The 16072-nt window shown below is 39.7% G+C and overlaps 1 protein-coding gene across 1 annotated transcript; it reads right to left on the bottom strand.

The window, feature by feature from the left end:
* Window positions 1-2912: 2912 nt before the first annotated feature.
* Window positions 2913-14903, bottom strand: scn4bb (sodium channel, voltage-gated, type IV, beta b). Its single transcript, XM_044371563.1, has 6 exons — window positions 14585-14903; window positions 13959-14276; window positions 10008-10171; window positions 9707-9926; window positions 7648-7777; window positions 2913-7423 (listed from the first exon to the last, which is right to left on the bottom strand). The coding sequence occupies exons 2-6, from the start codon at window positions 14050-14052 to the stop codon at window positions 7327-7329; spliced, it is 705 nt and encodes a 234-aa protein (XP_044227498.1). The 5' UTR covers window positions 14053-14276; window positions 14585-14903; the 3' UTR covers window positions 2913-7326.
* Window positions 14904-16072: the final 1169 nt, after the last annotated feature.

Here is a 16072-nt window from a genome sequence, read left to right as displayed (position 1 = left end):
GCGCACCCACCTGTGCGCCCCAGATGACCGCGTTTCTTTGCGCAATATAGACCTACAAAAGCCGCTCAGGCTGTCGTGAAGACTCTAAAAAATGTATACATGTCTTTTCCTCTTGAGTTTGGGCATTAATCACAGGGACGTGGAGCTACACCACAGAGTACAACTGTTTTTTCTTTGTCTTTCGGAGCCATGAAACGTGCGTAGACATTTGCGCACAGAAATGCACTGCGGATAGAGAGGAGGAGAGAGAAAGAGAGTAGCGGGGTGTGGGGCACGACACTTTCCACACAGCAGGCACAAAACACAGCAGGTAAATAACACCTAATTATAAAAGGTTTCAGTGAACCCTTAAAAGATTATTGAGCAACTTTCCAAGCGGTTATTTCCCCTCATTCACTCTGCTCTCTGCTGCGCCAGATGTGAAAAGCTCCACTGCATAAGCATAAATTAATGGAGGACGGTAAGTGGCAGGCAGGACACTCCCAGTTCATCGAATATTTAAAGTGACTGTGGATGCCAGTGGCGGATCTGGAAAGTGACCCTCTGCTGCAACAGACGCTTCAGATCCAACTGTCCTGCACAAACCGTAGAAAGGTTGAACAATTAAAATTATTATAAGAAGACATTAAAGTTAATTCAGTGTAATTCTGAGTTAAAGGTTGACTGATTGGTAAGTTAAATTTGCAGAGGAGAGCCTGCACAATCAGAGAAAACAGAATGCCACTGGTGCGTCTTCAGGAAAAAATATTAAGTATTATCAGGCTATTAAGTGTAGCAATAAGTTGTTTTAACATTTAAATACAGACATGTATAGACCTCAGACATATTAACACTCCACACAACAGGCCCTGAGGCCGGCAAGTATGTGGACAGAACAGATACTTTTGCAAGGGAGAGACCGCTGTCAGAAATGATACAATGAACACCAGAGTTATGTGATTTATTGTGGATTTATGTAATTAATTAACTATACATTAAACTGTTCAACTGCTTTAATTTTGAACCTAAATACCAGCTTGAAATAGGCTCAGAATCGTATGAAAGTAAACATTTTCCCATATAAGCATCAATAGCAATCAATAAAACTGGCAGAATTCTAGATATGTGTATTCGTCTGAGGGTCACTCATTGAAAATGTTGTTGTATTTGAACTTAAACAACTTCAGGAAAAGGTCAGCAGCAGCTCGTCTCCAGCACTGCTGCCTGCAGCGGCCGCTGAGATCTGACCGGAGGATCAAGCCTCTGACTCCACAGGCAGCTCTCTGCTGACATCTGCTGGTTCAGTTTACACAAGCACGTTTCTGCACAATGATTTAACATTTTATGCCCATGCAGATGTGATTTTATTTACCAAGTGGCACTTTATTGTACTAATTTTTCAAGCAGCTTCAGTAGATTACATAAGAAAACAAGATAAGGATAGCTTTGCTGTAGAACAATCTTATTTGAAGAAATTGAACTCATAATAAAAATGTTGACATAACAATGTTCATTCATTCATTCATTTTAATGCAGTTGCATAAAGCTTATAATATATGATGCATTGTTTCATAGCAACCATAAAGGATACTGTGGATTCTTTAAAAAGCAGCTAAAAACCATCTGTTCAGACAGGTATTTGGGTAGCATGTGGTATTCTATGTCATCATTTGTCTCTTATGTCTGTTCTCCTTGTATATTTCATCTGGTGTCTTTGTTTTTATTTATTTTGATTTGATTGTATTTCATCTTATTTCTTTGACTGCAAAGCACTTTGTGACTGGTGTCTGTGGAAGGTGCTACATAAATAAACTTTGCTTGTTCTGTAAAGAAAGTGACATCTAGTGAGCAAAGTCGGCACAACAGAATCGAGAGTGCAGAGCACATAGAAGAAAAGTATCTGTAACAAACACAACAGGCAGTTTGATACATAATATTAGATAGATGCAATATCAAGCCCCCAAATGCACCATGCAAAATTTTATTTTTGCGTATTCCTTTAAAATCCCTTTACTTTTGCATGGTTGAACACAGCAGATTTTATTTGATTATTCATGTATTGCCGATGGGTGTACAAAAAACTTTCACCCAGTAATATGATCACAGACTCCTAATCATTCCCCCACCACTCAAAATATCAGAGAGATGGAGTGTGATGTTATAGTTCATGGAAAGAAAATGAAAATAAGATCAGTAATTTGCTTTTAATATTCATTTATTAGCAAGCAGATGATGGTTTATCTCCCTATCTTTCCACTGTGCTGCTGTAGGGATCAAATGGGCACTTTAGAGCGATTTCATTTTGCCCTTCAATTTTTATTCATATAGCCCAATATCACAAATGACACGTTTTACTCAGGGGGCTTTACAATCTGTAGCAGCATACAGCATCTTCTATTCTTAGACCCTCTGTTTGAATAAGGAAAAACTCCTCAGAAAACCCCTTAAAAGGGGAAAAATGGAAGAAACCTCACGTAGAGCAACAGAGGAGTGACCCCTCCTCCAGGACAGACAAACCTACAATAGATGTGTGTTTAGAATAGACCAAGATTAAAATTACAGTATGGGAAAATAGGATGACAAAATTATTGATAGATTGATACATTAATGAACATATATAACAATGTTGATGGAGTTGCGAGAGACAGATTAAAAAAAGAATGATCAAAAGTATGCATAAACACTGGATCCTACATTCCCCATAATGCAACATGATAGAGTCTCTCATTTGACCCTCCCTGTAGTCTCCAAGTTCTCAAAGTTGACATTATACTACTGTTTCCACATTCTTACTAGTATTACCTACCCATGACTAGTAAACTGTCAAATTGGTGGAGCGCCCTTTTTAAAGTGAACATTTTTCAGCAAGAAATGTAGTCACTGCACCTCAGAGCAACAAGAAGTAGTGCTGACAAACAGCATAACAAGACAGATTTTGTTCCAAACTTTTATTAGATTTCATGTTTCTATAATAAACAGATCAAGAGCTGATATGCACGGATGAGAGGTTAAAAATAGGGACATCATTTGAGGGCGAGCCAGAGCGTTGAAGCTGTATATTTATGTGCAGAGAGCAGCGGTGGAGTATGACTTGGTGAGTCTTTTTGCTCTTCAGGGTCTGATCGAGTACAGGGGCTCCAGTCCACTTGATGCTCCTCTCTGGATGTTCCCCATTCACCCTGCATCCCATCATCCTGACTTCCCTGATCCAGGACATCTCCCGCAGTTGTATTGCTTGCAGTATTTGTCACAGTAACTTAGTGGTGCAGTGTGACAAACTGTCACTGTCAGAGTATCAACTTCTGCTGTGATTTGCATAGAGTCGGTCGTCATCATAAGGCCCTCACCGACACAATCTCAACATTGAATCAGAAGTTTTGTTTCCTCAATTCATTGATTCAGTGAGACTGTATTCAAACAAATCACACTCCTCGAGTCTAAATATACAACAACTGATTGAAAACACACTCTTCGACAGAATTTAATTATTTGATTTCATGATCCCTGCAAAAGTTTGTCTTCATGTTTCCAAGTAACAGCAACAGGCCAAAAGTTAGAGATCTTATTTCTTGACAACTGTATTCATAAACCTGCTTGAGGGTGGAGTTTCCGCTTTTAAGGCAAACAAGAACATGGTGACCACACATATGACAAATGTACAGTATGTCGTCCATAATATTTCTTGCACCTCATGTACTTCAGTGGTGGAATTTAAGTGGATTTACTCAAGTGCTTAAATACAGTTTAGACATACTTGTACTTTAATTTAGTGTTTCTATTACTTATACTACTATTCTTTTACTCCACTACATTTCATATATTGTATACAGCTAGAGTTGCATTTTTAAAGATGACAGTGGATCCCAACCTTTTGGGTTTATGACCCCTTATGAAAAAGCAGTGTCTAGTTGAGACCTCATGTTTTTTAACTTCACACATTGTTTCATTTATTTTTAGAGGCCCAAAGAAGTCAAATTATCCAATATTTCATTTAAAAAAACAGCAAGGATGAGAGAAAAGTCCAAAAAAGTAAGACATTTTTTTCTACCCCATTAATCATTGCACGATAGCCCAGATTTATCTTGTGACCCTTTGGAGGGGACCCAACCCATAGGTTGGGAACCACTGGATTAAACTAACTGTATATAAAGTGGTTAAAACTAGCTCTACAATATATCAGTCACAGGGGGCACACTACTAAACAGGGGGCAAAACTACTACTTTTACCTCTAAACTTTAAAGTACATTTTGTATCTTTACTTTAGTAGGATTTTGAATGAAGGATTTTTAGTAACAGAGTATTAGTAGTTTTACTTAAATAAATGATCTGAATACTGAATATTCTTCCACCACTGGTGTACCTGCAATATCTTTCTCAAAGATCCCATGAAATGGGACAGAGTCGTCACATATTTTTTAGGAATTCTTCCTTTCTGCCAGTCCCATCAAATCATCAAGAAATACATCACATTGAGTAACTAATGATGTCATATCACAAGACCTTAAACAGTGTTAGCACCTGACTATTTCCTCACATATGCTGTTTGGTTTCTTCTCGTCTCACTTGGGTGAACAATGTGACAAACCAACACTGATTTGGACTATTGCATACACAAAAATATACATCTTTTTAAAGTGCCCAACACACACCCTTTATAATATTGCTTCAAGCCAGTGATTAAAGACTGGAGGCACATTATTATTAACATAACAGTGAGTTTCAGGAAACCACCAGAAAATCACACCTCACTATACAGTACGTTCATTTAACACATGTTGCGACTGGGGAGGCACGCTTATATCTGACCTGACACAGTGTTTAAGCACACGTTTGTCCCACGCTCCAGAGGTATTTTTTAAAAAACCTGACATTCAGTGTCTTGAATGTGCAACAGCAGCTGAAATTGTATTTTGCTGTTTGAGGATGATGCAGATACAATCACCTCCTGATGTGATGCTCAGAGGACTTTTAGGAATCATCCCTGTTTGGTACAGTCAGTGGGTGACACAAAGAGCATCACTAGTCTTATTTCCAGCTTGAGCAGGGTATTTACTTGAACTACAGCCCCCCTACTCAGCCTGCTATCTGAGACCTGATCCCATGATCATTTCAACTATGAATTTATGGGGCATTTACTGTACCCATGGGCAGAGCTTTATCACAGCAGTGCATCTGGTAAAAATTATTTATTGCAAAGAGTAAAACACTGACTGAATGAATGTTTATCAGTATCCAGAAGAAATGAACCATTTCCATGAGGGGGCACATACTAAGCAAAGGGAATATGTGTGTCTAATCCAGGCGAATAGTATCCAGGGTCACATCACCAAACAGTGCTTAGCCTTAGCCTGGGTTAGCACAATGAAGAGCATGGCATAAAATGGGATTTACATTTAACCTCAGAGCTGATGCTACCAATGTTAGTATATTAGAACATGTTTTTTTTAAGTGTGTGTGTGTTTTTTTTTACCAAAAAGTTTACTGTTTTCAAGCATTGTGTCTAAAATCTGGTCCACGTTGCACATGCTTAAAATGCATTGGTTATTTGTCTTAAAAGCAGCATCATCGGAGGGTCATTCATTTTTCTAGGGGGTGGGGGGTTTGTTTGGGGATTGTCTATCATTTCAGTTCAGAAGCGTGTTGTATTATTACTGTTTGCTGAGTCTTATAAACTGTTTTGCAATATGTAGTTGTCCTCGCTGACGGAGGAGCATAGAAGCACTAACAGGCACCTGTGTTTCATATCAAGCAAAGAGAAGGTACAGGATGAAGAGCTGGGCTGAATCCTATAATATTCTGTCAATACTGTTTGTGTTAGTACTACTTAAATCATCCCTTGTTTTATTACACTTGTCTGAATAAATCAGACAGCATGCTTCAGGTGTTTTGTGGAAGGTAGCCACAAGTTGAACACTGTAAAATCAAAACCAAATTTTGATTTTGATTTAGTGGGTTATATTAAAGAAGGGCTACTGTGCATTTGGTGTTAGTTAAAGAAGGATTCAACCCAGCTGTAACTACATTACATTATTTCCTGTCTCAAGCATATTTATTTTGTTTTGACTCCGAATGAAAAAAAGTCAAATATTCATTTTTTATATGTAGTCTGGCTGTAGCCACAGACAATTATGTATATACCACGGCTATAAAGTACTTTAAACAGTGCACAACTGTTCAAAGTACTCTGAAGCTACAATATAGTACTCAAAGCAGTGCATCACTGTGCAAAATGACATACAACCGTTTAACACATTTTGGTGATTAACCCACACACTCGAACAACTTGTACACACAAATTAAAACATGCAATGTGCACATAATTTGGTTTTAATCTTAAGAGTTCAAAAAGAAGCAATCTACCAGAGACACTGCTTACAGATCATAAGAAGTATGCTTTCACTGAGCTTATACTCACTGCATAATCACTGTAAACACACGAGACCATCGTGTCGACACAACGTTTCTGTCCTGAAATGCATTACTGTTCCTTCTTTGGTGCTCTGTGAGGCATTTAGAGTAATAACAAATAGTCAAATTACAAACATAAAACCAAAGAAAACCAAAGAAAAGGACAGTTGAGCATTCAAAAATTGGTTAACTTGCTTGGTAAAGTTCATCCATCAATAGATCCAAACTCATTATGTTTGTAGTGTTCAGAGCCTTTAGAAACAGAATCTATCATGAATAAAACCTCTAACAATAAGTAAAGACTTTTTGTTGTTGTGTTGTGTCCTCTCTCTTCCTTTTGCATTGCTACAATGAAGGTTTTTTCCACAGAGGTATAGGACTTATTGGATTTGATAATCATGCTCTGTGTGCAATCAGACCACATTTCATTAATATTCATTTGGCAACTAAAAGTCCGAACTTCACGCCGGTTTAACTTGTCTAAATGTTAAACTGTTATCAGGGCCTATTCTGCATTCTCCTCAAAACACTGACACAAACAAATCAAAGATAACACCTTCAATGTGTCCTTTCAGGTAATGTACTGAGCAATGTGGGCAGAGGAGGTAGATATGTAAAAAGAGGGGGAAAAAATAAAGCTGAAGTGTCTCTGGTAGGTGCCACCATTTTTTCAATGTATTTTACTAAATTATGTGCACTTGTGGTTTGCACATTCTTTAGTTGTATTTCACCTGCACTGTTACTCTCCTGTGCATGTGTGGTAGCATTGTGTGCACATGAGCATATACTGTATATTCCGCTTTGATGGCCACAGCCAGGCATAATGTTTAAAATCCCAACTTGAACATAATGAAGTTGCGTGTGTGCAAACATATGCGCATATACAAATATATGCAAAGAAGGTATATAAATATGAGTACTCATATACATGCACTTTCTCATTTCTTTTTTGGTGTTGGTTTTGAATCAGCTTTGGATCCTGAGAGGCCATTTTCTGTGTTGTCGATCCCTGATGAAGTTACAAGGCACTCCTTACTGCAGTGGGGTAGGGAGGGAAAAGAGAAGAAGACAGATTAAGATACACAGCAACACAAAGAAACATCTCGAGCTTGCTTCATTTATTATCTACTTCTACTTGTGTACAATATCTGAGCTATCTGAACATGCTGCCAATCACCAACAATGTACAATGTACTCTGATGAAACAGTATGAAACGGTTGCATTGCTGATAAATATCCAGGTGGCTGGAAAAACTCACTTTTTCTCCTCAATCTTGGAAAGAACAAAGAGAGTGAAGTTCTTGAGCAACATGAAGCCCATCAACAACGCGATGCCTCCACCTACAGCTGAGGCTATGATGATGGTCAGTGTGTTGTCCACCACCCGCACTGCAGACATTAATGGACAGGTTCACAATTTTTCAAGTCAGTCAGGTACCCCAATGAACATTGACACATGTTTTTCTGTAATTATTCCTCCTGCTCATATAGAAGATCTCTTCATAATACACTTTCAATGTAAGTAATGGAGGACAAATTCAACAGTCCTCCTTCTGTGCAAAAACTTATTTAAAAGTTTATTTGAAGCGAATATGAAGCTTCAGCTATCCAAATTAGTCAAATCAAGTCATCAAGTCATCAAGTGTTACGATCCATCCACTGCAGCTACATAGGAAAACATTGCCTGTTGAGACACACGGAGGGATTTTTTTCACTAAAAAGACTGTGACTGTGGAAGATATCCACTTTATTTGACTAAGTCAGACGACTGAGGCCTCACATTATCTTCACAAAAAACATTTAAATACATTTTTTCCTCAAAACAAGGGCTGTGGATTTTGGCTCCCATCACTTACATTGTAAGTGCATTTTGAAGGGATCTTCTAATGGTCAGTATGAACAGGAGGAACGATTACAGCGAGCAAAACCTGTTTCAATGTTCATTTGGGCTCCTGACTGGACAGATTTGAGAAATGGAACCTATTTTTTAACAAGAGAGGAATAATGATGGGGAAAAATGACATATTTACATATCTATTTCAAAAGAAGCATTAATAAATCACAATGTTATGTAGCAGATGAGCCAGAGCTGCTTTTTGTGCCACATATTACAACCAAAACATGTTGATACCTCCACATGAGATTAGAGCTGAAGTGGACCACATTGGGAACTTTGGTCCTTTTAGTCTTTTAAAGCTATACTGGTGGCACAATTTTAGTGATATTTGCTGATTTTTTATACCCTGTCAGTTACCTACAGTATCTGTAAATCAAATGTTCTGAGAGAAAAACCCAGATGTGGGTGATGAATTATTTTTATTGTGAACTTTTTTTTGCTCATGTCCACAGTTGCCACTAGAAATTATGATGTCATTCCAATTCTGAGGCGATACTAATTTTGGTTTAATGTGTTTTCAAGAAGTGAGTGTGTGTTTTCAAGAAGTGAACAAAATACACAAATTAAAATGAGTAATAAATGTGTCAAGAATTCATTCCATATTATCTATTTTATCTTTTACTGTCGCCTCAGGATTTATTTTCCTGCTGTAGGACTTCTGTAAGACTTAAAATGTCTTCAGCAGGACTGTCCTTGTATATGTGACCTAGTTTTCTGTTTTTCTTCAACATACTTTCTTGTTTATTTTCACTTCAGTTTGCATATTATGGGAGCATCAAGAAAGCTCCAATGAGTTGTCCCATATTTGTGATTTTTACACTATATTATATGTCAGCACATGTAGTTAAAGATCCCTTTCAGATGTGTTTTAGGACATATAAAAATCCTTAAAATGACATCTCCTCCTTCTCCCTCATTGAAAAATCCAGATTATGAATATGCAAATATTAGTCATTTCAAAAGAGTAATTGTGGTGGGACATTACTTCACTGTAAAGTCAATTCTTAGTGTTTGTGCACTGGAGGCTTTAAGTTCCCACATCACACTTGTGTAAGTTGTATACTGGACCTTGATTGGCTGCCAGACTTGCTGTGATTTAATGTGACAACAGTCTTCTTGTGTCAAACTCTACACATACATTACTCTGCACAGTGAAGCTCAAACATAACATAACAGAGAAAAACATATTTTTAAGTGGAGGAGGACCTTCAACTAGAAATATCCATAGGGCAGTGTTGTCAGATTGGGCAATAAACAACTAATAGGATTATTATTGCACAAAACCTCACTTACTGAACAGCAAATCATGAGGGTTTGCCTGACATCCTCATTAATATGTAGTAATAAGTACAGGAAAGTAAATCAGGCCCCTCCCTCACATAAATCACCACACAGTACCATCAAAGACTTTGGCCACTCACACTCGTCCACCACAATGAGTTCAAAGATAGCACTGTGGTTCTTGTCCTTTTCTTTGGGGTTGCGTCCAAAACACGTGTACTGGCCTCCGTCCTCAAAGGTGATGTTCCACAGCAAGATGGAAACATTGTGTTGAATGTTCTTCCCCACAAACTCCACCCGCTCTCGATATATTTTCACATTTGGCACCGAGTCCTCCGATACGATCACTGAATCACAGACCTGATAGGACCGGAAAGCTGTCAATCATACAAAACTACTAAAGCCTGAACATAAAACTTTCTCTAAAGAAGAGGTTCTTACCTTTTGCATGGTGCCGTTGTCATTGAACTGCCAGTTGAAGTAGAGGTTATCGATGCCGATACAGCTGAGGTACGTGCAAGGCAACATGACTGTGCTGCCATTCACTGCCTCCAGGAAAGGAATCTTCCCGACAGACATCTCTAGGGCCTGAGTAGACCACAAACCTGAGGAGGAAGGTGAATAGAAAACGCAACAAGGTAAAACTACACAGGGGTCTGCTTTAGAGTGACAGTTTGACATTTTGAGAAATTTGCTTATTTGCTCTCTTGCTGAGATGTGAGTCTGTGTCAGTCTTCTCATCTAGCTCTCGGCAAGCAAGCAAATAAGGGTATTCCACAAAATGTCAAACTATTCCTTTAAGTTCAGTATCCAGATTGCTAGATGACAAAGCAACATAATTTATCTTAATGTGTGTGTCCTGTTCATGCCCTGGCAAATACATTTCAGTGCCCTGGTACAATAAATCATGTAACCTCAACCTTTAATTCTCATTGTGTTGACAAAAGAATGACTGACTACTGATTAGTTTTCCTCATAAGCCAATATATTCACAACACCCACCATATAGCTGCAAATGAAAATGAAGAGCTTCAGACTGACTGCACTTTATGCACAAACTCCTCAGACTCATTTTGTGGTCACGTCACAAACTGAGTGCGGTCTGCTCGTCCTGCTACATGTGAACAAAGAGAATGAGTAGAAGTTCATGGACAGTGACAGTCAATCTGTCTCATACACACTGAAACACTGGAAATAAAAGACTTCAACTTCTCTTTAATGTGGTGCACAATGCACAGCGAACGGTAACACGTTTCACAGGTTCACATTTTACATACATGTCTATTTCTGGCACTTGGCTTGTCAAACCCTCAGTAACATGACACCACAAAGTCCTTACTAAGACATTACTGTAAATAAGGGAGGATGAAATCTGATCTGCTCCTTGTGGAAAAATGTAACCAGGGAGATCAGGAAGTCGCAGTGATTAAATCTTGCTTCCTCCCATTTTGTTCCACCAATTTTTTTTTTGAAAAAAAGGGTGTTTGTCTTTTCCTTGTTCCTCATTAATTCTAGATATACTGCAGCAGGTATTCACTGTCCTACTTAGCTGCTCAGTTTTGTGCCCAGGCGTGTGTCAAGGTCACATTTAATAAAGACATACAGTCTCTACTCTCTCCCTCTTTCTTACCTTGTGCTTAATACCTCCATCTAGTGTGTGAGGCGTAAACTACGCTGACAAGGTGCTGTGCAGGACTAGCACACAGATGCACAGGACACACAGAAAAAACGTTAACACTTCTAACATACTCCACGAATGCTGGAGCCTCTGTTGCATTTTTTCTATACTGTATCTTTTTCTAACATTCCTGTGATTCTGCCCTCTGTTTTATGTACACTGTGTCACGTTTTGTTCATGACGTGGTCAAGGTCAATGGCTGGACAAGCACCACTGCAGCAAATAGGAATAACATTGCTAAGAACAGCACAGTGAAGGAGAGTGTATGTGAGAATGTTATTGATTCATTGTCATCTCACTCTTGTTATCTCACAAACTCACTCCCTCCAATCTTTTCCACAGCTGGTCCAATGCAGCACAGTGAGCTTGCAAAAACAGTAGAATAGAAACAATGACGAGAGAGTAACAGCGTCACCCCTCCTGCCTCTTTACTGATGCACATTATTCTGTGTCACAATCACATACAGCTTTTCACTTTTTTTTTGCTATGCTCCCTTTTCATCATTTCTGAATTCCACTTTGTGTCACTTTGTGACACTGTGTGTTCTTAAAATCTCTGCTCTCCATTGTTTCTATCACTCTTAGTTGCTGACAAGACTACAACCGAGAACAAAACAAGCAGAAATACATGATAAAGTATCTCTTCTTCTTTCAGGGACCTTGAACTCTGTTGTGTTTTGTCTCATTCAAGCATTACAAACTTTTCAAAACCATTTTAAATCAGTAGCTGACTGTTCATCGTCCCTGTGTTTGTTTTGCAAGGCAAAATCTTGGGTGTTTCAGATAAAAGTAGAGCAGTGGTGCTCCAGTTTTTAGCCTACATATGTCAACTTTAGAGCAATACATGTTGCATTGATGCACAAGAATATGCTCTCTGTGCCATTTTTTTTATATTTAATATATCCAACTGACAAAGAACAAACAGCTTATTTTAATTCATATTAGGTTTAAGGAGGGATAAAATCATTTGACCTCACTAAAGGTCAAAGTTGTGAAACAACACAAGATGTTTCTTAAAGTGGAATAAAATTCAATGCAGAAGTTTGCTTTGCGAGCACTGCCCAATCAGTATTTCAGCAGCTCATATTGGAGACATGATGTCACCAGCTTTAGTCTATAGAAGAATTGTTACGTCTGAGTCTGAATGGCTTTATTTACGATTTAGACCTGCTTAAGCACACAGTCACTATCTGTGTCTTTTATATATCAGCTTTAATACTTGTATTTAGCCATTTTAGCCTGATTAGTAAATGAGCATGTTTACAAGATCTGATCATTCTGTCCACTGCTTTAAAAAGTGTTATGTACATTGAGGTGCCTTTGCATATGTTTTTTTTAACCACATCAGAGTGCATTGTAGAACAGTAAGAAAATATGACGGTTTATCCAGAATATAATGTGTTTAGGTATCTGATGAACTTTGATGCTTCTCAACTGCTGTAGCGTCTTTCTTGCTGCAGTACTTGGCCACCTGCGTCTGCTGCTTGAGTCTGCCATGCAGTTTTTGTTAGGTGGTCAAATGCTTCTTGCTCATTTTAAATAAACAAAATATCTGTGACCAAGAAATAGCTATTCTTGCTCTGTGAATAACACAATGTGTGTAAATACATCTAAATGTGATGTGGACACATTTTTTAAATATCAGGAAGGGTTGAGCAATATTTTAAAGAAGAATTCATTTGATCAACTTAACTAAATATTTACTGCACTATTGCTGCACTGATGGTCCACACCCATGAGTCAGTTTAGAAAATTCCAGGAAATGTATAAGTCATGAAGAAATACATATACTGGCACATGCATTTTACTCATGCAAAATAGATGACTAATCAGTCTAAAGTCTTTCCTGCATTAGCAGTGCCCTGTTTAATAATTGACAGCCTATGACTAACATAATTCAGTTTCCACATCTGATACTGTATATCCACCACACCACAACCTACAACAACAATGTGTAATCTCAGTACATTCTGTTACTGTACAGTCACTGCCAAATCTATCTTCATTCTCTCCAGTCTTGACTCAAGAGTTTCTGAATAAAAGATGGTTTACTGGCTCTTAAGACTTTGCTCTAAGTGACTCTGCTGATCTTTTACTGCAGATACACATCAGGTCCAGTACAATACGGTGTGAATGGCAGGGCCTAGTCTAAAGTGTCTACAGTCTGACAAAGCTTTCCCATCACAGGGCCAGTTCACTCTGCTGACATATCCTTTTGTGGACATTCAATCCCAATCCAAACCATTATGGATCTGTAACTCCACCAGCCACAGTACAGTATTTCAAACTGTACCAGGTTTTTATGAGAAGTTCAGTCATGTCCTTTTTGTGTTTCCAGGCAGAACCAGAAGCACATTTTGCTCATGAGTTGAAACACAACATCATAGGAAAAAAAATACTAATCACAATATTTTCACGCAGCCAACCAGTCCAGTCACCACAACAACATCCTTTTGTAAAAACGTAGTGTAACAACACATGCAAAGCTGCTAACACGTGGGTACGTAGGTCAGAAGCAGATGAAGGTCACTGTCAGATCTGAAAAAGCCACAGCGTCATCTTTGCTCTGCATAACAACTCAAACACACACTGATGTTGGGTACAAGCTTTTGGTTGTCAAAGAGAGAGGAGGATGAACTGCGCACATCAGCTGTAGCATAATGACCACGCAGCAAAATAAAGAGAGGTGACCCAAAGTGAGGGATAGACATTACCAAGCAGCATTGAGAAGATCAGGCCCACAGCGACGTGCGGAGGGCCTGGCCTTGGGGCTTCGACCCCAACCCACTGGACCTCCATGGCAGCCATATCTACGCCAAAACAGTTACTGCTGCAGAATCCAGCCCAGGCTCGGGATAGCTAGTAGAATATCCTTCAGCACAGCTCAGAGTCTTTGGTCTCCAGGACTCAATGTGGATGCTGCTGCCTGGGTGTCTGGTCCCCAAATGAGACACGTCCCAATCTTGCACCTACAGCAGTCCTGGAGGTTGTGAGCCTGCCTGCCAGCCCCCACAGCAATCCTTTGGAGGAGACTGTAGGTTAGACAGAGGGCAGAGGAGGAGGAGGAGGAGGAGGAGGAGGAGAAAGACAGAGAGAGAAGGGATAGTTTAGGAAAAAGTTAATCAACTGAAATCTTGAAATAGGACATTGAGCTACTATAAAAGCACAGATGATACAAAAACAAAGTTACATTTTACAGATGTTGTGTGTGTTTGCATGTTTCCTGCATACATGTACATGTGTATGTACATACAAATACTGCAACACTTTGCCTGAATGTAAAGCTAAAAGAAGAAACATGATTTGATGGTAAGTGCGGTTCTAGTTTTGTCATGCCTACCTGCTTCTGCAGCCGGTGTTCAGTCAGAGGCCGGCGGGCTGCCTGCACAGCTGAGTCAGTGTGGACAGGACAGCGGCAAGCACTCACTGCGCACAGTCAGGGTTCACTCAAGGAGAATCCGCTAGCCAGCACTTTCACTGCAGAGACAGCCACATTGCAGCGCCAGCCGGGATGAGAGACAATTAGAGAGGAGGGGAGAGACTGACAGAAATGTAAAAAGACAGACAGACAGGAGGAAAAGCTGCTGCTCTCGTTCCTCTACAGCAGAGCCCCGATGAAGCTGACTCCTCTCCCTGCTTGTCCCTCCTGTTATCTCACAACTTTTCCCCCCATCCTCTTTGTTTGCGTGCCAACTCTCTCTCCCTCATCCCTCTGTCTCCCCTCCCTCACCTGCCCCTGTACCCCTCTTATTATCCTTCTCCCTTCCACCAACCCCCCCCCCCCCCCCCCCCCATTCACCCCTCCTCTCTCTGCTCCCTCCCTCCTCCCCATCTCCTGACTCAGGGCGTGTACTGTATGCAGACTCAGGCACTTTTGTCAGAGTGTTTGTGAAGATCAGAGAAAAGTTCTGCAGTGCAGGTTGGGGAGGAGGTTGTGTAATGCAGCCACAGGGCCGAGCCAGACACACAGTACCATATCGGAAAGCTCCATTCATAAATAGATTTCTTTCACTAATAATGTCTCTGTGTCATGGCTTGCTGATTGTTTTTTTTACATCTATGTGGAATCAAAACTTACAGAATTACAACTGGGAGGGAAAAACAGCACAGTTTTTATTCTCTATTCTACTACCATTATTTAAAATGTCTCTGATTGTTTACCTTTCATTTTCTTTCCTTTCACTGTGCACTTATCCTTGACAGAGTTAAGTTTTTCTATGACTCCTCTCCTCTCCTCTCCTCTCCTCTCCTCTCCTCTCCTCTCCTCTCCCTTCCTCTCCTCTCCTCTCCTTTCCTTTCCTCTCCTCTCCTCTCCCTTCCTCTCCTCTCCTCTCCTTTCCTTTCCTCTCCTCTCCTCTCCTCTCCTCTCCTCTCCTCTCCTCTCCTCTCCTCTCCTCTCCTCTCCTCTCCTCGAAAGGCAGCCTCCTACTGGGATTCATATTCCCCTGGCTCAGTATAATCAACATCCACAGCCACTTTGTTATGTGTGTATGTGTGTGTGCATGTTGTGTGCTTCATTCAATGCCTAGAAGGTCAAACTATCTTGTATATCATGGGGCATTCATTACTCTCTTGTGATCATTGTGATGCAGCTGCAAATGCATTATGATATGAAGCTGTATGTGCAACCATTTTTCATGAACAGGACAGCTCCTTTCCCATAAAACATAAGTCAACAACAGTAGACCAGTGCGTTGTGTCTGCACTCGTCACTGCAGGACATTACAGAAGAGCTGCTTAGCTCAGACTTTCCAGATTTAATTAGTCAATTTTAGACCTGACTAACGTTGCATTCTTACATGTAATAGGAGCATGGTATCTCTGTATG

Source organism: Thunnus albacares, chromosome 13 (genome assembly GCF_914725855.1).
Source record: "Thunnus albacares chromosome 13, fThuAlb1.1, whole genome shotgun sequence".
Classification (NCBI taxonomy): Eukaryota; Metazoa; Chordata; class Actinopteri; order Scombriformes; family Scombridae; genus Thunnus; species Thunnus albacares.
The sequence above is the reverse complement of the archived record's forward strand: the minus strand, read 5'-3'. Positions and strand labels throughout refer to the sequence as shown.

Coding starts and splice junctions, on each gene's coding strand:
- scn4bb (XM_044371563.1), bottom strand. CDS start 14,052: ATGGCTGCCATGGAGGTCCAGTGGGTTGGGGTCGAAGCCCCAAGGCCA. Junction 10,172..13,958: donor GATCTTCTCAATGCTGCTTG/GTAATGTCTATC, acceptor CTTCCTCCTCAG/GTTTGTGGTCTACTCAGGCC. Junction 7,424..7,647: donor TCCAAGATTGAGGAGAAAAA/GTGAGTTTTTCC, acceptor ACCCCACTGCAG/TAAGGAGTGCCTTGTAACTT.